Source organism: Aquila chrysaetos, chromosome 4 (assembly GCF_900496995.4).
Source record: "Aquila chrysaetos chrysaetos chromosome 4, bAquChr1.4, whole genome shotgun sequence".
Classification (NCBI taxonomy): domain Eukaryota; kingdom Metazoa; phylum Chordata; class Aves; order Accipitriformes; family Accipitridae; genus Aquila; species Aquila chrysaetos.
The window spans coordinates 20,778,877-20,803,794 of NC_044007.1; the positions used below are offsets into that span (position 1 = coordinate 20,778,877).

Sequence of the window (24,918 nt, forward strand, 5' to 3'; positions counted from 1 at the left end):
ACATTACACCTCAGGCACAAAAGCTGCTTTCCCAAAGCAAGTTTTCGATCAAGCTACTCGTATTGCGATTATGGCTTTACGATGCGTACCCCCGAAACTGGGCGAGGTATCGCTTCATTTGCCTCTATACGACAGGGTTCTCGAGAACCGTACGTATCTTTTATTGATCGCCTTCAAGCTGCAATAGCGCGGCAGGTAGAAAATCCAGAAGCTACAAAAGTGTTATTTCAGTTGGCTTATAAGAATGCAAATACAGACTGTCAGGCTGTATTGAAAACTGCTACAGGAAGAGCTACAGATGTTGGGGAATATATTAAGATATGTCAAAACTTAGGGACAGACACTCATGGAGTTAACATGTTAGCTGCTGCACTGTCACGACAACTAAATGTTAATCAAGTTACTGTGACATGCTTTGAGTGTGGAAAATTGGGACATATGGCTAAGCAATGTCCTAAACGACAGAAATCCAAACGTGATAAACCACCAAATCAATTGTGCCCTCATTGTAGTAAAGGATATCATGGGCGAATCAACACAATTCAAAATTTGACAAAAACACAGGCTAAAGATAAAATTCGTTCTTGTCCAGATTGTCAAAGAGTTGCTTCTGATGCAGTGAGCATTGGAGTTAACCCACATGGTTTACATTCTAATGCCATTTGGCAAAGTGATGTTACACATGTATCTGCCTTTGGCCCCTTGAAATTTGTGCATGTTTCTGTTGATACCTTTTCCTCTTATATTTGTGCTATTACTCATTCTGGAAAAAGGGCACATGATGTTCAACGACATTGGTCACAATGCTTTGCAATTATGGGGGTTCCTCAAGCCATTAAAACTGACAACGGTCCAGGGTATGTAGCTGAATCTACTCTATTTTTGCAACAGTGGCAGGTATCCCACGTGACAGGAATTCCACATTCACCGACTGGACAAGAAACAATTGAGCATGCGCATCATGCTTTAAAGTCCATGTTACATAAACAAAAAAGGGGGAATATGCCACCACAAGAACAGCTAGATAATGCTATGCATACTTTGAATTTTTTAAATCGCTCACCAGACTTAATGGCCAGCACAGCAATAGATCGGCATTTTAAAGCTCCCGATTCTATTTCACGCAGACCTAAAGTACTGTATAAAGATCCTTTTAGTGGACCTGGTTGGAGTGGACCTGTGGAACTAATTGCTTGGGGGCGAGGGTACGCTTGTGTTCTTCTTCCCACAGGAACCAAGTGGATTCCAGCTAAACACGTGAAGCCATATCATGAGCTGGCGAAACCACTCGGACAACCCAATCCCGCAGATGAAGACTCTGAATTTGAAAGAGGAGAAATGAATGAGGAGGAAGCGGTGCATCAAGAACGAAAAAGCTATCACATAGGGACATTTGAAGAGAATGCAACAACAAGCTAGCATGATGATGCAACGTGTATCCTACTCCAAAGAATACCTTTTTTAGCATACCTGGCAATAGTGGCCAGCAACAGTATTTTAAGAATTCTGATCCTTTTTTCTTTGCGGGGTCACTGTGGCTCGGGCACAGCATTTTTATTGGGCCCACTGGAGGTGTTGCGCCTAAGCCACAGTGACTATATAAAAAACCATTCCTTGTGTAAGTTTGAACCTCACACAGAATCACAAAGATTCGGTGATGTACTTCACATCGTTATGTTTTTGTAGCAGCTCAATTTGTAGATATCGCTTTACATAACCATGCTTTTGAAACTAATCTGAATTAACCTTGGTATTTTAGCTGTTTTACTCATAATATATCGGAACTAAGTCTTACAGTAATCATGCCAATGTGATGTTGTGCTGAATTGTGGATCCCTGCAAATATGACCAAATCGTGGGAAGGGGAATCAGAATTAAGTCAATTATCAAGGCTTTTAAAGCAGACAGTTAGTCACCCACAACGATTTATAGGATGGCTCATTGCCTTTATAATATCAACTATCATTATTGCAGCTACTGCTGCCGTTGCTACCACGGCGCTTGTGAAATCCGTTCAGATGCTTACACAGTAGCTAATGTATTAAAAAAAGTTACAGCTGAAATGAATACCCAGGTACAAATTGATCACCAATACTAGAATGATTGGATGCTTTAGAAGCAGTGGTAATCTGGCTTGGACTGTATTGGGTTTGTGCGGCAAGGTTTTGGTAGCAGGGGGTTACAGGGGTGGCTTCTGCGGGGGCTGCTGGAGGTTTTCCCCCATGTCTGATAGAGCCAATGCCGGCTGGCTCTAAGACAGACCTGCCACCGGCCAAAGCCGAGCCAATCAGTGATAGTGGTAGCATCTCTGTATACAAAAAACCACAAAAAACACCAAAACACCAAACCAAAAACCACAACAAAAAACCCCCAAACAAACAAACAAAAACAGCTGGAGAGGGGGAAATGAAAAGTGGTAGCGGAACACACAGAAACAGCAGCTGAAGAGTGAGAACCCATAAGAGAAACAACCCTGCAGACACCAAGGTCAGGAAGGAAGGAAGGGGAGGAGGTGCTCCAGGCACCAGAGCAGAGATTCCCCTGCGGCCCATGGGGAAAGACCATGGTGAGATGGGTTGTTCCCCTGCGGTCCATGGAGGTCCACGGTGGAGCAGATATCCACCTGCAGCCCGTGGAGGGCCCCATGCCAGAGCAGGTGGGTGCCCGAAGGAGGCTGTGACCCTGTGGGAAGCCCGCGCTGGAGCAAGATCCTGGCAGGACCTGCAGAACTGTGGAGAGAGAAGCCTACGGAGCGGGTTTTCTGGCAGGACCTATGACCCCATGGGGGACACACGCTGGATCAGAGTGCTCCTGAAGGACTGCACACCACAGAAAGGACCCATGCTGGAGAAGTTTGTGGAGGACTGTCTCCCATGGGAGAGATCCCACGCTGGAGCAGGGGAAGACTGTGAGGAGTGCTGCCACTGAGGAGGATGAAGCGACAGAGATAATGTGTGATGAACTGACCGCAAACCTCATTTCCCGTTCCCCTGTCCAGCTGAGGAGAGAGTGATAGAATAGCTATGATGGGTACCTGGTGTCCAGCCAGGATCAACCCATCACAGAGATAGACAAAGTGCATTACAAAATAGAATGAAATTACATTGTAATTGGGAATTTCAAAAACAAGGGCTCTGTGTAACTCCTTTACAAAGGAATGAAAGTGTATGAGATTGGAATTAGGTGAAGGCGCGTTTGCAAGGTGCGTTTGCTACTAATATTGCAGGAGAGATCTAAGATCTTGCACAGATATTACAAGATCAAATGGGAAATATACAAAATTAGCAAAATAAGGTCTTTTTCAAAGAATTGTCTAATAGTGTTAAATGGTTAAATCCAAAAACATGGTTTGAAGGTTTAAATCTGTGTATCTGAATTTGTATTGCTATTGGAGGGTTATTAATCATTTGTGTGTTTGCAGCAAACAGAATCATCGAGGAGCAGTACGAGGATTGCGTCAGTTCGAAGCTAGAGTCCTTGCTGCCTCCCTCGTGAATCTGATGTTCCTAAACAAAAAAGGGGGAGATGTGGGAGCAGCTCAGAACACCTGGCATTTGTTTTCAAGAGTGACCGTTAGAATTTGTTGGGCTGTATATTTGCCAAGCCTTGAAGAAGTAGTTATACAAGGTCAGGTTGGAGGATGGCCTTGTGTAGGCCTGGGAAGATGTGGCTGAAGACAGTCACGAGCATGTGTATGGAATGTTTTTATCTTTAACTGTTCTGAGGACTGGCAGACATCCCAGCTGAGCCAGATACATGCTCCTGTGTTACCAGTATTGGCTGTATGCCGTTAGTTCTTTCTAGATCTTTGTTGAAACATACGTAAGTTGGATTCTTTTGTGAAATAAAGGGAATCTTGTACAGATAGCTTGAGCGCTTAACTCAGTCGCCGCACAACCTTGTTCTAGTCAGCATGGAAGTATAACAAGATGCAAGTGAAACAAAGTTCTGAAAGTATAAAAGAGCGTTAAGCCTCCAGTGTTTGTTGTTCATGTCATAAACCTTAACCACAAGGTAGACATGCTATAAATAAGATGAAATTCATTCCCTGAAATTCATTCATACACATGTATACTGGTAGCAAAATTTAAGTGATAGCTAGCTGACTGCTAAGGAACACTTAATTTTGAGCTCTACAGTGACCAATGCATCATGGATCTAATTTTACAGGTTCATTTAAATCTCCCCTGAAAAGATACTGTCTTTTAATATGATCATAAATACAATTTCAGTGAAGAAAAATGACAGTAACAAAAGTATCTCTGTTTTCACTTTCCTGAGCAATATTTTCCCCACTGGTTTATAAACGGTATAACTTAAGTATATCTTCAAGCCAATGAGAAATACAAGCAATATATGGGGAGATGTGTTCTATAGAATGAAAAACAACGAAAATTCCGATGAGTTGGAGGGAGATACACTGTAAATCTGAACACTAACACATAAATACTGACTCACCTTCTAATTGCCCATCTCTTGCAGTCACAGTTTTCTGACTAATTTCTTTTTGTGAATCCTGTTGCATGTTTTCTCTTTGTTGTTTGGTTTGTTGCATAGTGTGGGTCTTCCAGAGGTTGCGGAGTTCCTCAACTTCTGTCTCTGAGTCTTGCGTTTGCCCTCTCACTACTTTTCCTTTGCTAGTTGTCTCTTTCTTTTGAGAATCTGTTGTATCTTCACAACATGGACTTTCGTCTCCCATCTTACTCTCTCCTTCTCGTTCTTTTCCTAACGAGGAATCTTGATCATTACCCACTTCTGCCTCTTTGTCATGCTCTTCAGTACCATGTGATCCTTGCAAAGACTGCTGGAGGACATCTGCAATATTTTCACTAGGTTCTTGTCCCCCCTTTATAGACATTTCAGAACTTTCCAAACCTAAGCTGTGGGTATCAAACTGTTTAACATTTACAACCATTTCAGCACTAGGTTTTAAGTCACTGGTGACTTCATTTGAGTCTGAAATGATTGTTAAACATTCAGCACTAGTCTGGTTTATTGTTTGGACAGATTCTGATGATGCTCCAGAAGATTTGTCTTGTCGAAGCTCGTCTGAGGAAACAAGTTCCTCACGTATTGGAGAGAGTTCTGATTCTGTGAAGACATCTTCTGAGAGACTCTCCTCTGTGCTCCTCGGGGCAGTACTAGCACTGTCATTGCCTGTATCCCGAATCCTGGAATCCATTTCATCTGCATTGCCCTTTGCAGCTTTCTTGGAATGGCAAAGTTCCCTTACAGACAGCTGTTCTACATCTCTGTTGAGGAAATAAGAATGTTACTATAGCAGGTGCCTTTTCTGTCAAGCTCTTTTCTTCACTAAGTTTTGTTTAATGCTGAAAAAATTTAAGGGTGCTCTTAAAAAAAAAAAAAGAAAAGAAACAAATTAAAAAAAACTTAATCCAGAGCATCAGTAATAAGAAACAAGCATAAAATATGTTCTTGTTAACAGTAAGCTTATGGCAGACCTTTGGCCAGCATGACATAGATAGGACCTCGCAACTTCAGGACATTACTTTTGCAAGTAGAAGCTCTCCTATGAAACCAACAAGATTGATTGAGATGCTTAGAGTGTAAAAATAAAATAAAAAAACAGGGGAAAACCAACAAAAAGCTACACACAACCATACTCTCTAAAGGTAGAAATCCTCCAAAATCTTTTAAGCTTTATCCACCAAAGAGGCCAGTACAATTTTATATACCTATCCCACCCTCTTATGAAGTTGACACCTAGCTCACTGTTAAGAAATGAATGGCAGAAATCATCTAGTCTAACCTTAACTATCTCAGCTAGTCAATGCAGAACAGGAACCACCAAGGTAGATATTACCATTCTGCCCATGGGAAATACTTAAGAGATTAGTGTCTTCACCAGTCAGGTACCTAACTTCAAGGATACCTCTGTTAAGCAAAATAAATCCCAAACTACTTGGTACAACTGAACAATTTAAAGAGCAGACATGAAATGCTCATAAATAGTGTAAGGTAAAAAAAAAAAAGGCAAGCATAAAAGAACTTGCTTTCTGCAAAGAAAGTAATCTTATTCAAACCTGCCTTTCAAAATAAGCTAACCAGAAATTCTATGAGTTTTAGAAGAGGAGGACTACAAGGGGACTGTGAACATGCTCAACTATATCTACATGGCTCAAGCTTTTCCAGTGTTGCCAAAAAAACTGAGTAGTATACAACCTTCATAAAAAAAAAATCTCATGTTTAAACATACTTTTTACTAGAGTTCTCAATGCCAACTCCCTTGCTACCACAAGCACATCTTCCATTATCTAGTACCAAATGCTTTTAAGAAGCTCATACCTTAATCTCCCATCTTGAAGAAGGATAAATCCACTCCACATTTCTACAAAGCTTTTTATTCAGTTAGGTCATTACTGACATTACTGAGACATCACTAAAATTCAGGATGTTTGCAAAGCATATACACTCTCTTATCCAAGTGTTAACATGAAGCCGGTATTAAGCTTGTGCTTATGTAGTAATTTTGCTTACAAAGCATGTGGATTAGACTATAGGATTTATCACCTATTAGACTGGACCATTTCCTTAATTTTTCAGGATTATGCTGGTAATAGGTGCTTTTGGACAAGCACAACCTAAAGTTCATGAAATCCGTAAAAAATCTGTATGTTTTCAGATATATTTTTTCCAGTTTCAGCACAGATTATGGCTTATATATAAAAACCATACATGAAATTGCAGTTTTAAGAAGAAAAGAATCCATCTGTTTTGAGATCAGTTTCTATTATACCAATAATCTTCAGTATTCAGATTGTTTTTCCAAGTTTAAACAGGTTTGACAGTTGGCAAAATTGGGAGAGAAAGAGGGTTAATTTTAACAATGGAATATTTAGAAAAAACAAATAGTGGAAAAACATGATTTAAGTCTCAAATACCTCGAGACACACAGGTCTTGTCAGATCTAGCTGTAGCTATTGGGAGTTCTGGTTACAGACTTAAGAAATTTGAATTTTATTTTCCCCAAAATTGACAAACATGCCTCAAATTTTGATAAGGTTAAGGCACAAAAGTGCTGGGACTGAAGAAAATGCTAGAAGTTGGTGGTCCATGTAATAGTTTATAAAGTTGACAAGAAAGATAAATCAAATTGGACATACATGGCTCTTAACGCATAGTGTGACCTTTTATTATTAGACATGTTTTCATTCCATATTCATTTATATTATAAAAAAACCAGAAAATGCATGTGCTACAAGAGCACAAAAATCAACAGGGCATGAAAGGTACATTTGTAAGTCAACAGTAAGTCATTAAGAAATTAAATATGCTAGGAAAAAGACTTGTTCTGCAACTGCAGTGGTATGATTCAAACAGGCAGATTAAAAGAAGTCATCTAATTTTCATAATCTCATTATTTGCACTATACATCAACTGAAGTAGGAACTATGAGCAACTTTTTAAAACTCAATCTGGAAAATAGACTTCCAGAAAGCAATCATGCTGAAAGCATCATCATTCTACATCAAAAGCCCCAAAATACAGTAATACGTATATTAGTTGCTCTTTCAAGGAAATGCATGACTTCAGGCAGCAAACAAGACCATGCCAAGATACCAGTTTACTATCAGGTCTCTGCTGAAACTGAGCTTAAAAATAGCACGAGACAAGTTATTTCTTCTGGTTGTCCAGATATTTAAGATTATCAAGAAAGATGTGCTTAGCATATTACCTGTAAGAACTGTAAAAGTACATTTTTCAGAGTTACTGAGTATCTCTACACTTTATTTAAAATGGTTGCATTTTAAGAGTTACACATCATGCAAGCAGCTTTACTCTCTCATACATACAGACAGTTCTACCTTGGTTAAAGGAGTCCACTTCCCTGCAGTTAGATGGTCAAAGGTAGTCTGCAAATGTTTGTGCTTTATGGGCTGTGATAGGTAAAGATGGCTTTTTTTTTTTTTTAAATCCTTTTTAGCTTTGATGTTAGAATTTATCCTATTTCTGAGGACAGTATAAAAATTAGGCAACAGACAGAACAGAACAAGGATTTTTCATAACGCTGTTTAAAGTCAGTTTTAAATGCCTACCACAGTAAACACCAGTAATTAAAGCTGACTGATCCAAATTCACTCTGTTCACCCCAAACAAGGCTAGACCCAAAGGCAAATATGCAGTTCCTCCCCTGGCCAAAAAGGGAAAAGATATACTCCTAATGCCATAAAAATATATACAAGTCTCAGAAAATTAGTCTTACAACCATTTATCAGAGCAACAAGAGTTTGAGAAGCAAGTGGAAAATGGTAAACAATAAAGACTTGCACCTAAAGCTGTTTCAGTTGGACTCTGCTATTCTGTACATCAGTTTTTAAATTGCTGAAGAATCAAACACATCTGTTATTGTTTTCATAGCAGGGAAGGGGAAGAGGAAGTGGTGTGGTACCTCTTGCTATACAGTGATTTTTAAAAGAGGTTATTGGAGGAAATTAGAATCCATGTATATAGAAAAGGATTTATTCTATATAGTATATAGAATATGAAAGCTTAAGGTAACGTAAGTTTTCTCAGTGGTCTTTCTAAGCCAATCTTTGATGATGTTCTTAAAAAGGAAAACAACAGAAGAAAATGTGGTTTTGGTAGTTTTGTATGGTCAGCAACATGGCTACAGTTCATATTTACTTAAAGCTTTATAAATACTATCCTATCTTACATGGTTAACGAATCCTTAATTTTGCTGTCCACAATTTCCTTATACAGAGCAGCTGACATCACTTCTTCCATTGGACACATGATGCCATACTCTTCACAGCCGTTCTCTTGGACCAGAGGATCCATTTTATGAGGATCAAACATTATATTATTTGGCGTCACTAGCAGCACACCATTGACTGTACCCTAAAACAAGAGGGAAAAGAAGTGGTAAATTTTTTCCTTCATATTTCAGCTTACTCTCAATTTTTTTGCAGGAAAAAAAAGGGTTTTCTAATTTGTTTTTAAAGCATCTTTATATTTAAGCTACTTTATACAGTTTCTTATGTTTTGCAGTCACCTAGAAACATAACTATTTTTCTGAGGAAACAAATTAATGCCACCTACTTTCCCAAAATAAAATAATTTTGTTCCTTACAGCTACTCAATAGCTGGGTTGAGTGGAGGAAAAAAAAAAAAAAAAAAAAAAAAAAAAAAAGAGCCACCCCAACCACAAAACAACAAAACAAAACCACCTCCTCACACCCTAAAGGATATGCTAGGCAGCTCCTCTGAGGTAAAGATACATCCTTCCTAGATAACCACAGGGCTTATTGTTAGTTTTGCAATAAACTTCAAGCACTGTCTAAAACCTGACTCTTAACTCTTCTCACTTTCTACTATTTAATTAAAGAACAAAAAAAGAACAATCTTCCAAACCCATCATTTATCTTCATTTTCTTTACAGAAAAGGAACAACAGTATCTGATACAAGTCATTCTAACTTAATGGACCTGTTGACTGATAGGACAAATACATTTATAGAATGAAACTAGATTAAAAATATTAAAGATTTTTAAAGATGCAGCTGCAACAAGATGCAGCTCTGGATGGATTTAATCACGATACTGCTGCAGTACATGAACACAATTAGATTTTAAACTTCTAGTACGAAAAAGTTTAAAGCAAGCTGATATACAATGAGCTGTAGGGTTCTTACACAATACAGATACCAAGCTAATTTACAATAGATTGATTTTTTTTTTTTAAGCATTAGAAACTCACACAAACATCAACACCAGTTGCCTGTTGAGGAAATTCATTAAACTGTTAGAACGGTAGAGTTTGAGCTAGAACTATGAACTAGAGGAAATCTAGCTTTAAGCAGGATGAAAGTGATCTTTCAGTTACAGATCTTGAATCCTAAGGACTTTACAAATTTAGAAAGACATTCAAAACTTTTGTGCAAGAACCACAAAAGAATTCTTCATGTGCTGCTGAAGCTTATCAGGAATTGAATAAATATCCAGCTCACTGATAAAATGTTCACAGTGATTACAAACATTGTGTATTGGGGGGATTGTTTGTTTTCAGTTTTGTTTTAAGATGACATATCAGCACAGCACCAAATACAACTACAATCCTTCCCAATTCCAGAAATTTGTTCCCAGCACTGTGATGGTTGATGACCTTCACAGCAGAAAAAGATGCCATATAGTGAGCAGAAAATTGCAAGTTATAAAAAACAAACCAAAAATAGTATTAAAGTCTACAGCAATGACCAATGGTATCACTATTATGGAAAAATGAAAACAGTCTCAAAAGCAGCTCAAGCATCTATACTTAAGTCCCCTTAGTCGTTACGTGCCTAGTCAGGTTTTATATATGCATTTTAGAGTACAAACATATGCTAAAGACTTTAAAGTTAGCAGAAGATATTTACATAATTCCAAGGTGTTTAAGACACTGAAACAAAACTGTCACTAGCATTTCTTTCCCAGCACTGTATTGTGGAAATAGACTTTCAAGGTGCAAAAAGGAACTCCAAGAGGATGACTGTTGACAGAACTCTATTTGGTTATATCCACTGTAGTCTAGAAAATAAATTTAACATGACTGCAAAAGTCAATGAGTCTACTCAGAAGAACAATTGCTTCTCTTTAAACAAATACTACTTCCATAAATTCAGTACACAATGCAAAAAAGCAGCATAATTTCTAAATCTGAGCTCTTTCATTAATGACCACACACAAAAATGGAATTTTATTAATATTCTCCAGATTTGACCCAAAAGTCAAGGCCATAGCCTTGACAGCAGTTGGACTAAGTGGTCATTGTAGGTCCCTTCCAACTGAAATATTCTGTTCTATTCTTTCACTGCCCACATGTTGCATGTGCATCTTCAGAACATTCAGGCTGGAGAGGAAAAAAAAAAAAAAAAAAAAAGGTAAGGTTGTATGACTGCTCTAGCTGAAGGATTTCAGTGTTCAACACCAACTTGTAAAATTATGTATTACTCAGTAGAAGCAATCAGTAATCAAGGTCATTGGAGAACTCTTCATTTCCGGACTAAGATTTTGTCTTCACTTGTTCACTATTTCATTAACCTTCCTTGATAAATTAAGTACACAGAAAGTGCTAAAGCTTTTGAGGCAATAAAAGGAGATGACATTTTTCTATCAAGGGGTGAGCTGTTACAACTGACATATCACTCATGTCAACAAGGTCCCTGGTTTTATTGAACAAACAAAATCCAATGCTTTATCTGTGCTCTTGAAAGCAAGCTAAAAGACTGCTTCAGCTGGCAGTCCAGGTCAAAAAGTGGTTAAAGAATATTTTATTGCAAAATAAGTTAAAAGTTTCATGAGGCAATTTTGCATTGCTTATCTGAACACTAGAGAGTCACAACATTAGAATAACATGCATGAAGAACCAGCTGCACATCTTCTCATTTCAGTTATCTTGCTTCAGCCTCAATTTTAGCAGTTCAGAAAATACCAACTTACCCCTCCCAAACCCCACAGACCAAGCTTGTCAATATTTTAAAGAAACATCAACCTAGGCAGGACAGAAGTCTGTTTCCAGGACAAATTTGAATGCATTTAAAGCAATTGTATAGTACCTTGCGGTGTTTAGACTCAGACACTGAGGAACAGTAGATATAATCTTTCTCCAGGCAAACATGTAGCCAAAGAAGTGTGCAAGGCTACTGACTACATAAGGAAAACAAGTTTAAGAGACCTTCTGTTGCAAATGGAAGCTTCCTAGAACAGTCTGACAATGACCTGTCTGATGGCAGAAAAACCAAACTTGTATATCAGGCAGTTGTCCCCAACACATATGGAGGATTCTAAAGCCTACCTCTGCAGCCTCAAGTAAAGACACAGCTAGAAACCTAGAAGCTGCTTATCTTGGTCTTAGAGGAAACCCTCAACACCAGTAAGGAAATACTCAGGCTAAAAATTAATCTGAAAGTGTAATTCCATTTAAAATTTATTACACTGATAGAGAAATAGAGAATTAAACCTTTGGAACTAACAGGCTTTTATGTGTACTTGACTAAGCAGCGCATCAAACACTTCACTTGACTATAGGCAACTGAAAGATTATACAGGTGTCTTGAAAACACAGCTTTATAGTGCCTCAACAAGAGATGACCTATTTCATTGTTATCTATTTAAAAGATGACAGGAGGTTGACCGATAGGTTTCTGGCTCACAAGTTATTTGATATGGTCCACAGTTACTACCTGAACACTTCAGGGTACTTCTAGAGAAGAACTGCTGCCCCAAATTTACAGGCTAGAAATGAGATTCTTAGTAATACTCTAAACATCATTAATATTTCTGTCTTTTTTGTATTATTATTACCAAGGATCACTGAATGTTAGCCTAAGTAGCTTGGTAAAGCTCAGGTAAGAGCCAGATAAAGAAACATTTTGTTTGGTCCCAAGTTTTAATTATTCTTTTTCAGACATGCCAGTGTTTCTGCCACCTTCTCTAACAATTTCTGTGACTCTCTTTAAGACAAACGGCTTCTGTCTTCACTACCTTCTAACTTGTTTGCAGGAGTAAAGCTTCCTTAAAACCTGTCAAACATGTATTACTCAACAGATGGAGTTTCTGGCATGGACAGAAACCAAGTGCTATTGATTCTGTGAGGAAAAAAAAAAAAGGATAACATCAGCACAAAACATGTAAGTGGGAGCATACATGCATCTAGCCAACCACTGGTCAAAAACTGCTTATGGCATTATGCTAGTCTTCCCTGAAAGATGGAAGCAGCTCCAGCCTTTAAGAACTAACACCACAGTTTTGCATAAGTAAAGACAAAAATAACGTATCCTCTTTAAAGGAGAGTACCTGAAACTTCATTCCCTTATTGGTTTACCATTATGGATCAGACAGACTTCTGTGTTAGCATTCCTACAACACATACACTTCAGAACTATTGTCTTAGAGTAAGCTAATGATGAACTCTTGAGCATTTTAGTACCACGCACTCATTTAAGGCTCTGAACAAAACTTTTCTAGTTACTCATACATTTATGCATTATGGCAGCAGATGTCATAGTTGTTCAACAAAATACCCAGAAATGGGTAACAACACTGATGCCAGGAAAAAAAAACCCTACAGCATACTTTAGGGGCTTATTTTTGATAACCTAACCTCCCCTGCTATCTTACAAGTACTGAAGACGACTGATAGCCTAGTCTACTCCCCATATAATCTTCTTGGTTCCTTGCTTTTGTAGCAGGGAGAAAGTTCCAAAGCTCCCTCTATGGCCTAGCTGAGCTGCTGAAGATATCTTCAGTGTGAATATATTCTTCAGAGTAAAGAATACCATGGTGGGCTTGCTTACTAAGTAAAGCCCTTCCTATGCCATCACCTACCCATATCAACACAAAGAGATGAACCCAGCTTCTCCTTTGTGGTCATGCTCTGTTATGCTGTGTCTTCAGCACAAATCCCTTCAATGATAATCAAATATTTGTTGAACATTTTAGAAATGTTCTTTGACTTTATTTTATATGAATTCAGTTTTCAAAGTGTTTTCAAAAAATTATTTGTACCAATAATGTAGCTAAAGAGAGACAGATCAGCAAATCAGTGCACAAGCATAAGCAAAAAGATTGTAGCGTGCATGCCATTGCCCAAACTCCTACATGACTCCAGTATACTGCTCGTATTTGCTCTAGTCCGGGGGGGTGTGTGTGTGTGTAGAATTTAAAATAAAAAAAGTCTATAAGCAGCTCAATTGTTGATAGAGGACTGTGGGAAACAGTTTTTTAGGACATCTTCCACCAAATAACCCGTGACTTGTTTCTCTTGGACCATACTTCTACCTAGTTGATGAAAAAAGTATCAAAACCACTGTCAATGAAACTGAAGTAAAAATTAGACTCTTCATATAACTACTACATAGTTCAACATGATACCATTATAGGAAGGTCTGGTTCTTGAACAAAACTCCCCAAAATACCACTTCTAGAAGTTTCCTGTATGTAAGACAGATTCTAAAGACATGAAGTGAACTTCTATTCAGGTGAAGTTCAGATTTAACAGCCTCAAGGAGAAATGCCAAGCCACTTTATTACTGAAAACTGTATGGACACACTAGGCTATTAAAACCAGATCCCTTCAGTCTTAAAGCTGGTCCACAAAATATTAATCCAGATAAACAAAAACATGCATATTGAAAGTAGATTAAACTGCACCTGCATGCAGATATTCAATTCTGAATCAGTTTTAACTTCTTTCCGTTACAGTTCCTTAAACCTCAGGAAGTAAGAGCTCTAAATCCTATACAATATCTGAGACAGAAATTCGAACAATCATTATAAAGGGAAGATTAGAACCAAACTTTATGACATTGGTGAGCCCAAACATTAAGATTAGGCAGTTCAGTAAACCACACATTTAAGAAGGTTTGAGAGGACTTCTGACAAGCAGTTCTCAAACAGAAGTTACCTCTACATAATTCCATTACATTCCTGAACACATAAGGTAGAACAGAAACTGTAATTCACATGAAGATAACAATTTACTTTTATTCTTTGTTTCTTGTAGAAGTTTTGAACCTCGTCAGTGTCCTGCTTTTCACTTCATGAACAATGTGTTTGTCCTTTTTGTGCCCATATTTCCAGGCTGGTGTTTTGTTTTTTTAGTTTTTTTAAGCCTTAGTATTAGTAATTTTCCTTTACCTACTACTTTTCAAAACAAGGCAAGTAAACAAGCAGGCATAGGAAAGAACAAAGAATTTCAAAGCTCCTCTATTAGTTTCAGTTTCAATCAAGCAGACTGTTTAAGATACCTTTTTCTGCCTTCCATGAACAGTGCAAAGAATGAAAAAAAAGCAGCACACTTTTCTACAAAAGAAGTGCACAGTGTGGCTGCAAGAAAGGGCATGCCTACATGCACAATTAACAGTGAGTTAAGGTGTGACTGCAGCACATTGGTTACACTGACTTATTGTCTGACCAGGATGTGGCATATTCACACCACCCTGTTACTGTGCCCAACACCCTACCTTTAACAGTAGTCAAAACCAGACAACAGACAGCAAATACTAGAGCAAATGTTTCCACATTCCAGCCACCACATCAAGAGAATTCCTGTGTGCTTGTCCAGGAAGTCACAGGTGTGACAAAAACCACATACAGAATAACGAGTCTTGAAAAGTGAGAAATTAGACAGTCTTAATGCAAGTCCTTTTGCACATGTGAAATTAAACACATTGAAAAAGAGGCTTTCACTAGATTTTAGTTTACGAGCATCAGTCATAGGGATGACAGACTTCACACCTGAAGCCCCATAAAACAGTTAATGAGCTTCAAAATCACTTCCAGAGTGGGAGGAGATGCATCTTTTAAGCATTCTCCAGAAAACATGTAAAGATCTATCATCCTGCATCATCAGGAAATGTATCAAGGAGAGGATAAGACAACATGCCAGAGGACATTCCTACCATGTGACAAAGGCTAAATTGTATGCAGAACTTAAGAAATCCGGCACTCAAATCTGAGCAAGTTAGCATTCATTTCTCTCCCCATTCACCTCCCCACGTATAGACTGATACTGTGGTGGATTATACAACTCTTTAGAAACAGAATTCTCCTTCAAGCTCTTAGAAAATAGGCTGTAAAGATGCAAGTCAAAGACAGATGCTGTGAACACTGCCCATAATATTCTGATGAGGAATTACAGCACATAAATAATACGCTGTAAATTTTAACCCTAGATTATATTTTTCCAGTATAGCCAATTTCTAACAGAGGCTCACAGTTCTCAATTCCTCTGCATCAGAGCACTCAAAACTGAGACGTAATGACTTGTCTAGGATCAACCTAAAAAAGTCAGGTACGGACAGAATGCAAAGAGTAAAGCAAATTAACTGCGAAGTAGAACAAAGTAACAAAGCTTTTCCAGTACCTGCCTTACCAACTTTTAACACATAGCTTTTGCCAATATACACGTACTGCCAAAAAGCTGTATGTCTAGGCTTGAACAGATCTGCAAACTTTTCCATCAGCTAAAAAAAAAAAAAAAAAAAAAAAAAAAAGGCAGTTCTGAGAGATTCTCATTAATCTCTTTATCATTAGTATAACTGTATTGGGTTTGCGTGGCAAGGTTTTAGTAGTGGGGGGCCTGCAGGGGTGGCTTCTGTGAGAAGCTGCTAGAAGCTTCCCCCATGTCTGACAGAGCCAATGCCAGCCGGCTCCAAGATGGACCTGCCGCTGGCCAAGGCCAAGCCCATCAGTGACAGCGGTAGCGCCTCTGGAAGAACATATTTAAGGGAAAAAACCAACTGTGCAACTGCAGCCAGACAGAGGAGTGAGAACATGTGAGAGGAACAACCCTGCAGACATCCAGGTCAGTGAAGGAGGGGGAGGAGGTGCTCCAGGCACCGGAGCAGAGATTCCCCTGCAGCCCCTGGTGAAGACCATGGTGAGGCAGGCTGTCCCCCTGCAGCCCATGCAGGTCCACGGTGGAGCAGATCTCCACCTGCAGCCTGGGGAGGACCCCATGCCAGAGCAGGGGGATGCCCGAAGGAGGCTGTGACCCCGTGGGAAGCCCACACTGAAGCAGGCTCCTGGCAGGACCTGCAGACCCATGGAGAGAGGAGCCCACGCTGGAGCAGGTTTTCTGGCAGGACTTGTGACCCCGTGGGGGACCCAAACTGGAGCAGTCTGTGAAGAACTGCAGCCTGTGAGAAGGACTCGCGCTGGAGAAGTTCATGGAGGACTGTCTCCCATGGGAGGGGACCCACACTGGAGCAGGGGAAGAGTGTGAGGAGTCCTCCCCCTGAGGAGGAAGGAGCAACAGAGACAACATGATGAACTGACCCCAACTGCCATTCCCCATCCCCCTGAGCCACTGCAGGGGAGGAGGTAGAGAAAATCAGGAGCGAAGCTGTGCCTGGGAAGAAGGGAGGGGTGCGGGGAAGGTGTTTTTAAGATTTGGTTTTATTTCTCATTACTTTACTCTGATTTGATTGGTAATAAATTAAATTAATTTTCCCCAAGTCAAGTCTGTTTTGCCTTTGATGGTAATTGGTGAATGATCTCTCCCTGTCCTTATCTCAACCCACAAGCTTTTCATTATATTTTCTCTCCCCTGTCCAGCTGAGGGGGGTAGTGATAGAGCAGCTTTGGTGGGCACCTGGCATCCAGCCAGGGCCAACCCACCACAGTAACTTATCTGCAAACCTATTGCTGAGCAACACAAAATAACAGTATTTGTATACACATACCTGAGCTTCAGGTGAAGGAGAAGTACTACAAGTACTTTGAGTTTCTTCGCATTCATTCAGCTTGAGTGAAGGCATGATTTTTCATGACTAAAGTATCTAATAGTCATTTTTCTGTGGGGTGGGAGAGCAATTTATTTTGTTTTCTCCTAAAGTGTTCTGAGGTAAAGGCTTTTGACATGATCTCAGTCCCTAGAAATCTGTGCAAGACCTGCGCACCTATGAGCTGAATGTAAGTTAACCAAGCACCACTAACTTGAAGGTGTTTGCGTAATGACAGAGAGAACTGTAACTACTGCTTCAAAGGAAAAAAATAATAATAATTAAAAAAAAAATTTTAAAAAAATCATTATTTCTACCATACTATACCCAACAGAGAAGTGTTTATTTACAGAATCAGAGGTTAATTCTGCTCACACTGCTCCACTTCAGGAAAATAGAAGTGAAGCTACCCAACTACATACTTCCTTATAGTTTAAGCCATGTTCTTCTCCACTCTAAGCAAAGAGAATTACTTATGAGAGATACTAACACAGGGAACAAACAGATCTCATGCCCTCAACACAAGAGAATCACTTAAAAGTATGGGGGAAGTCTGTCACAAGTAAATCACATATTAGCCTACTTGCATCACATCTAAGGAACAACTGGTCTGGGAATCCAAAGGAAACTGAATAAAAAAAATGGATATATACACACACATATATATGTCTGTAAGCTGATCCATCTACCTATCCGTAACTAAATTTTACTGCATGTTGGTGTATATGTACTTCATTTTTACATCTCATACAGTAACAGTAAAACCTGAATGTTTAAGTACCTTGCCATTAGTGATGTACTTGCAATTAATTTTTAGAAATTTCTCTGTAAATGCTTCCTCCTCTTCAGAAGTGGATGATACCACTCTTGTAGGACGAACACATGCATGTGCTGGTGAAGCACCCAACTCTTTCTGTTGGACTCCATCTGGATCCTAAAAGGGAATATAAAAAAAGAACTTACCAACCTGACTTTTTCTCTATTAACTTTAAGAGATCTTTTGTTGTGTAATTTCTTTTCTTTTTCTTTGATATAAAAGCAAATGTAAAAATAAGGTTCCAAATCCACTGCAGTTTAAAGGACTGCTTTGATCTGATATGTATGTAACTAATCAACCACAGTTTAACCAGCCTACAATAAAGAAATGCTAGTGGGCAAAGATACTCAGAATCAACCTGGAAATAAACAACAAAATGATCAGAACTCACATAAGGAAACTATCCAATATACTGTCACATGCAAAATCTGAGCAGAAGGTAGCAGAAAGGATTATTTTCCAACTTCAACAAACAAAATTTCTATTACATGTCTTCTGTTATCCTTCCATAATATTATACACTATTTTATGTTGGAAAGACCCTCTGAAGGTCAGCTAGTCCAACCTTGTGTTCAAAAAAGGCCTAAGCCTACATTAGATCAGGTTGCTCATGGCCCTTCCAGTCAAGTTTAATCTTCAAGGCTGGAGATCCCACAGCCTCTCCAAGAAACCTGCTCCAGTGTTTAACCACCGTCACCATGAAAAATATTTTCCTGTTATTTAACCAGGACCTCTTGTGTGCAGCAACTTGCAGCTGCTGCCACCCATCACTTTACTATGAACCTCTGAAGACCCTGACTCTTCTTCTCCTCCCTCTAACCTGTCTAGTAGGTAGTACAACACAGAAATCAGGTTGTCCATAAGTATTTTCTTCTCCAGACTAAACAAACCCAGCTCCCCGTGTAGTGGTTTAACCCCATACTCACTCACTACCCCCCCCACCCAGTGGGATGGGGGAAAAAATCGGGAAAAGAAGTAAAACTCGTGGGTTGAGATAAGAACAGTTTAATAGAACAGAAAAGAAGAAACTAATAATGATAACACTAATAAAATGACAACAGCAGTAATAAAAGGATTGGAAGGTACAAGTGATGCGCAGTGCAATTGCTCACCACCCCCCGACTGACACCCAGCTAGTCCCTCAGCGGCAATTCCCCGCCCCCACTCCCCAGTTCCTATACCAGATGTGACGTCACATGGTATGGAATACCCTGTTGGCCAGTTTGGGTCAGCTGCCCTGGCTGTGTCCTGTGCCAACTTCTTGTGCCCCTCCAGCTTTCTCGCTGGCTGGGCATGAGAAGCTGAAAAACCCTTGACTTTAGTCTAAACACTACTGAGCAACAACTGAAAACATCAGTGTTATCAACATTCTTCACATACTGAACTCCAGAACATAGCACCGTACCAGCTACTAGGAAGACAGTTAACTCTATCCCAGCTGAAAGCAGGGCACCCTGCCAATCCTTGTGCCTCAGATGTTTCCATCCCCTCCTCATCTTAATGGCCCTCCACTGGACTCTCTCCACCAAATCAATCTTTGTCTTGTACTGCAGGTGCCAGAAGTGGACACAATATGGCAAATGCAGCTTCACAAGCCCTGCAGACAACAGAATAATCACTTTCCTTAACCTGCTGGTATTCCTCTTTCACCTGCCACCTGGCATGTGACAAGCCTTCACCATCACAAGTGGACATTGTTCAACACGTATGTCAGGACACTAGCTTCAACCACTCCTAGGTCCTTAGTCTTCTTCTGCAAAACTACCATGTAGCTAGCCAACCCTGACCCTGTACTGCCACATGAGGCTCTTTCTCTCCCAGGCATGTCTTAGCTGTTGTTGAACTTTTGAGGTTTCTGTGAATTCATTTCTCTAGACTCTTGATGTCCCTCTGATGATGCCTTGCCCTTCCCTCCAGTGTATTGACCGCCTTCCCTAACTTTTGCTGCCCCCCGCCCCCAAGCTTGCTGATAGTGCATTCTGTCCTCTGTCCCACCATTCAGGTCACTGATGGGCAGATTATAAACAATAGTAGCCCCAACAGGGACCCTTCAAGGATTCCTAACTGTCCACCACCACAGAAAACAAACAAAAAATGACCAACCACACACACAAATACTGAATTGCTTTGAGCCCAAAGATCCTGCCAATTTTGCCAGCCCATCTTGCAGTCCACCCATTCAGTTCACATATCCCCAGTATTGTAACAAGGTTGCTTTGGGACAGCGTCAAGGGTCTGGCTCTAGTCAAGGTAAGCAACGTGCACTGCTCTTCCCTCATCTGCTGAGCTAGTTGTCTCATCACACAAAGCAATCACTTTGGTCAGGCATGATATGCCCTTGGTAAATTCACTTGGGCTGTTCCCAACCATCTTTGTCTTTCACATACCTGGATATAACTTCCAGAGGATTTCTTTCATGACCTTCCTGGGCAGATAACAGGAAGAGTTATCTATCTTGCTGTCTAACAGTACATCCAACAAACTAGTGAACATGGAACCCTACCAGGGACAGGACAGACAGTGAAAAACTTGTTTTCAAGTAAGAGCTACGCATATAGTAGACAGACTGTGCCAAAGCCTATTTTATAGTCACAGCAACCCTGTTTTGGAGCTTAACATTTAAAGATCTCCATTTCATATATAATTGCTATTTTTAGTTACTAATAAAATATTACTATTTATAAAAAAACATGAACTATTTTTCCCTTTAGTTTTCTGCTTTTCTGTTCAGGTCTATTCGCTAGTACAGATTGCAGCTAAATGCCTTTAATCATATTCAGGAACATTAAGCACAATTGTTTTCAGCTCATCATCTCTCTGGCAGTACTTTAGCCTTTGCCTGCATCTTTCAATTTTAGTTAAAAAGCAAACAAAACACCAAAACCAACTTATAGAACACTGAACTGAATTTCACTAAAAAAGCTAACGAAGATATAATTTAAAAAGCAAACTTCATAGAAATGAGTTCTCCTTCTATGTATGCCTTTCTCCTAAAAATTATGTGGTCAATTCTGTTACACATATAACTTAGCAAGTGGCTGCAAGAGTCCCCAGCTGATATCCAAGTCCACTGTGAATAAGCCAGCTATTTCTCATTCATACTGCCACGCAACATAGAAGCACGAATAATACTGGTGGCAGACTTTCAAATTTAATGCTGATACCCTTGCCACTACATATTATTTTGAAGTGGATTTTAAGTTTTATAGGTAGTAAAGCTTATTGGATCTTCTCAAATATGTGCATCAGACTGCTGAATGAAGAAACCCTTCACAAAACCCAGCAACGTAAGAAAGGCTTAAAAATCTGAGTTCTTACACACACACTGACACTAACAAACTTATTGAAATAAACACTGAAATCTTAGCTTAAGTGTAGCAACATAAAAAACACTTAAACAAGGTTATGCAGGTCTTACATTAGCCACATGCTGGTTTGTATTTAGCCACACAGTTGTGTTAAGCTACTCCCATGTTTGATAAAACAGAAACAAAAGAACAAAGCATATCAGAGTTTATATTTTGCCTCAACAGAGGTTCAGATGTTGGTTAGTCATCTTATTCAATTTCTAGTATGAACTCAATTTCAATGACTGTAGCACAGAGAGAAGACCCCTTTACACTATACAGGCAGAGTAACATATTCTCTTTACCTTGAAATGTGCTTAAATTTAAACTGCAAATCTGGAGTCAAAATTGGAGGAGAGTCAAAGAATACAGACATCAATAGAGAGCATTAGAGAATATATGCTAGTATTTATCTCATTCGTAAGCATAGCAATCAGTAAAGACAGAAAACAGAAACATGGAAAACAGGTGCTATGATGAAGAACAAAACCCTCCAGCCTTAACTACTCAAATAGAAATTGAGTGCTTTTTCTGTTATTGCTGGAGAGACTGTTTGAAAAAAACCCAAACACACACACACAGAGTCCACAATGACAAGTGCAAGTGATTTCTGTTCTTTGCTTTCTTTTGAAAAACTGTACTTAGGAACATTCCTTCCCTCCTTACATGTACTTCGAAAGACCTCAAACAGAAACTTCCATAAACACTTTATTATATTTTGTCACATTACTCGTTTGTTTCACTTTCCCTGAGGCATTTAAGAACTGCTTGTAGTGATCCACAACATACAGTGATAGGCACAAAATAGTTCTGCAACAATACAGTAAGTGTCACGTTAAATGAAATCTAGCACCCAAATTGTTGCTAACATTGAACTGCCTACACTAAACAAAACAACCTTTTGCATAAGAGGATTTTAACTTTTAAAGTGTTTTAATCTACTTTATTTCTTCTACAGTTTCAAGCCTTTATCTTTGCTATGTGTATATAGTCAATAAAAAAAGTTTCAAATAAATTACAGGTATGTTTACACTATTAAGCCTCCTTAACTACTATATGCAAACAAGCATATACAAAATAATCCACAAAAGCAAGAATAAGGTATTTTTCTGACATGGGATTTAGTGCATTGTAGGAAGAGCTCTGATTTCTAGTAGTAAAATTAACAGTTTACCCTTGAGCAACTTCTCACAACATATGCTATATGGGTAGGCCTATCCTAGCATTTACAGCCATTCTGAGACTGATATAGAAGAATGTATTCTTGCAGACTAGTCTATTTATTGTGCTACAACACCTTCAGTTTGCCATAAAACATAAAAGAAATTATTCAGTACAAATGACAGCAGACATCTCACGAGAACAGGCATACTAGGTCAGAGTAAAGGTATAATAGCAAAACCAAATAGCAATATTCAGTAGAAGGGTCATCACAGCCTTTGTAATGCAGCTTGGGAACCTATTCAGCAACAAAGCAACACCTTTATATTTAAACTTCTCTGGACCAAGTCATGCAAGCAAATAAATAAATAAATGGTTAAAGTCTCAAACGTTCCTAAACTTTGAGCACACAGTATCTTGGGAGTAGACATTTGACAACTTGACTGAGTGCTATTGAGAAGTGCTATCAAGAAAATTTCTTATTTCAGAGAAAAGATAATAATAACAACTGGGAAAAGAATAGTAGTGACATATTAAGAAAAATCTGAATAAGGTCATAATTGTACAAATTGCAGAGAAACTCAGGCTCTGATACTGCCTCTTCCTGGTTGGAGATCTCCCCATGGAATTCTGTTGACAGCAAACCAGTGTCCCTGGAAAGACACGCTTTTACAAAGCTAGCTCCTACTAGCCCAAACCCTACATTTGAGCTGAATTACAGAGCAGCTTTGACTGCTAAACAGTTTTAGTATTTGAAAGTCTACAAAGGTAGAACTACTCAGCTATCATCAACTCTGTATTAACCCTTCACTGAAACACTTTTTTCTTTACTTCATTTTGCCAAATGAAACTGGAGAACCCCCTCCCACACCTCTACAGGGAGCAGGGGGAGCCCTTACCTTTTAGCTACTTGAGTATTCTTGCCAATTGCTACAAAAACTATCAATAAGATTAGATAAATGTTTAACTAGTTCTGAAAGGTAACAAATACAGAAATGCAACAGGAACTAGTATTTAGATTTCAGTGTGCAAGGATAGTATTTTGCTACAAATAACTTGCCCTCAAATCAGTTTTCACACAGAAAACTGTCATTTACAAAGATTAAAAGCTTGTATTTACTTTTAAAAAGGTACTACTTTACTTTTCAACTCCAAGTGCTGTAAAGTACTTTCTCCCCAAAACAAAAAGATAGTTTAAGAAGAAAGCATAGCATCTGTAACATTTATCTTGTAAGGGAAAATTAATTTCAAGGACAACAGGTATACCTACATTTACTGTAGCCTTGTCAAGCTCTGCTTCGGAAGATGTAGGTGATAGGGGACTTATAGGACTTAGAGAGGGGGAGCTGTCCACACTAGAAATGTAGTCTGGGTCAGGAACATACAAAATCTATAAAGAAGATATAATGTAGTTAGAAGTTGTGCTTTTAGGTTTACTTTAGATTTCTCATCAGTTCAGGTATATTTGCTATGCTTTCTCAAAATAAGTTATACAAAAATCATTCCTGCTCCCTTTAGTTTTAACAGAAATTATGAGTTGAGGGAATAAACAATATCACAAAGTACTAAATTTTAGCTTTTAAGGTTTTTAAATGCTGTCTTGAGAGAAGATTGATTTTTAGTCATAATAATTGAGGAAAAAGTTCAGATAGAAAGCATTGGAAGTATACAGCATGCCAGAAACACCCAATACAGTGTTCAAGGAACACCTGCCCAATTATTTCTCTTGCTATTACTCCACTATTTGAGCAAGCAAGAAACAGGCTGAGAAACAAGCTCAAAGACATAGCTCTTCGCACTGAATGTAAAAAAAAAAAAAAAAATAATAAAAAAAAAAAAATCAACTGAAGTTATTCACTCCTTAAATACATATTTTTGCCATGGTAGGCATTCAAGCTACCTAGACAAAGTTTTGCAGCAATCAGAAATAAACACAGGATTCTTTCAAAGGGCTAATACCACAGCTGACCTATCACTTGTTTCCAGGCCCGGCTTTCAAAGAGAAGTGAAAAGTGAAGGGGGCGGGGGGGAAGGAAAGAAAAAGTTGTAAGCAATAACGACCTACAAGAAGTGAATGATAGTTCATATACTGCTGGTAAAGACAGCAAGTTTTCAGAGTGAAATAGAAACATTATTCAATTTATTAAAATAGAATTGCAGGCAGTAATATGCAGTCAGGAATGTTGTTTGTAAGCTGTACCCTAAACTTGTTTTCTGAGCTAGAGTTGGTAAGTAGCCTGCTATATTTGCAAAGTAACAATTTAGCTTGTAGCCAAGTGTTATTATACCATTAAGTGTATTTAGCTTTAAAAGTCCTCTGATCTTATTTGAGAGACAGGTAGCTTCATTACATGTTCCCTTCTTAG

The 24,918-nt window shown here is 38.8% G+C and overlaps 1 protein-coding gene across 11 annotated transcripts in view; it reads right to left on the reverse strand.

Moving 5' to 3' along the window:
- The window catches only part of OXR1 (oxidation resistance 1), a 305,392-nt gene that overhangs the window by 43,200 nt on the left and 237,274 nt on the right, over positions 1-24,918 (reverse strand). For 9 of the 11 annotated variants that reach the window (XM_030010976.2, XM_030010971.2, XM_030010973.2 and 6 more), the window contains 4 exons: positions 23,823-23,942; positions 18,009-18,161; positions 8,678-8,862; positions 4,459-5,252 (listed from right to left, as the gene is read on the reverse strand). In XM_030010976.2, coding sequence (XP_029866836.1) covers positions 4,459-5,252; positions 8,678-8,862; positions 18,009-18,161; positions 23,823-23,942 — 1,252 coding nt within the window. The remainder of the gene's footprint in view (positions 1-4,458; positions 5,253-8,677; positions 8,863-18,008; positions 18,162-23,822; positions 23,943-24,918) is intronic. The other 2 variants (XM_030010979.2, XM_030010981.2) reach the window with 1 other exon arrangement.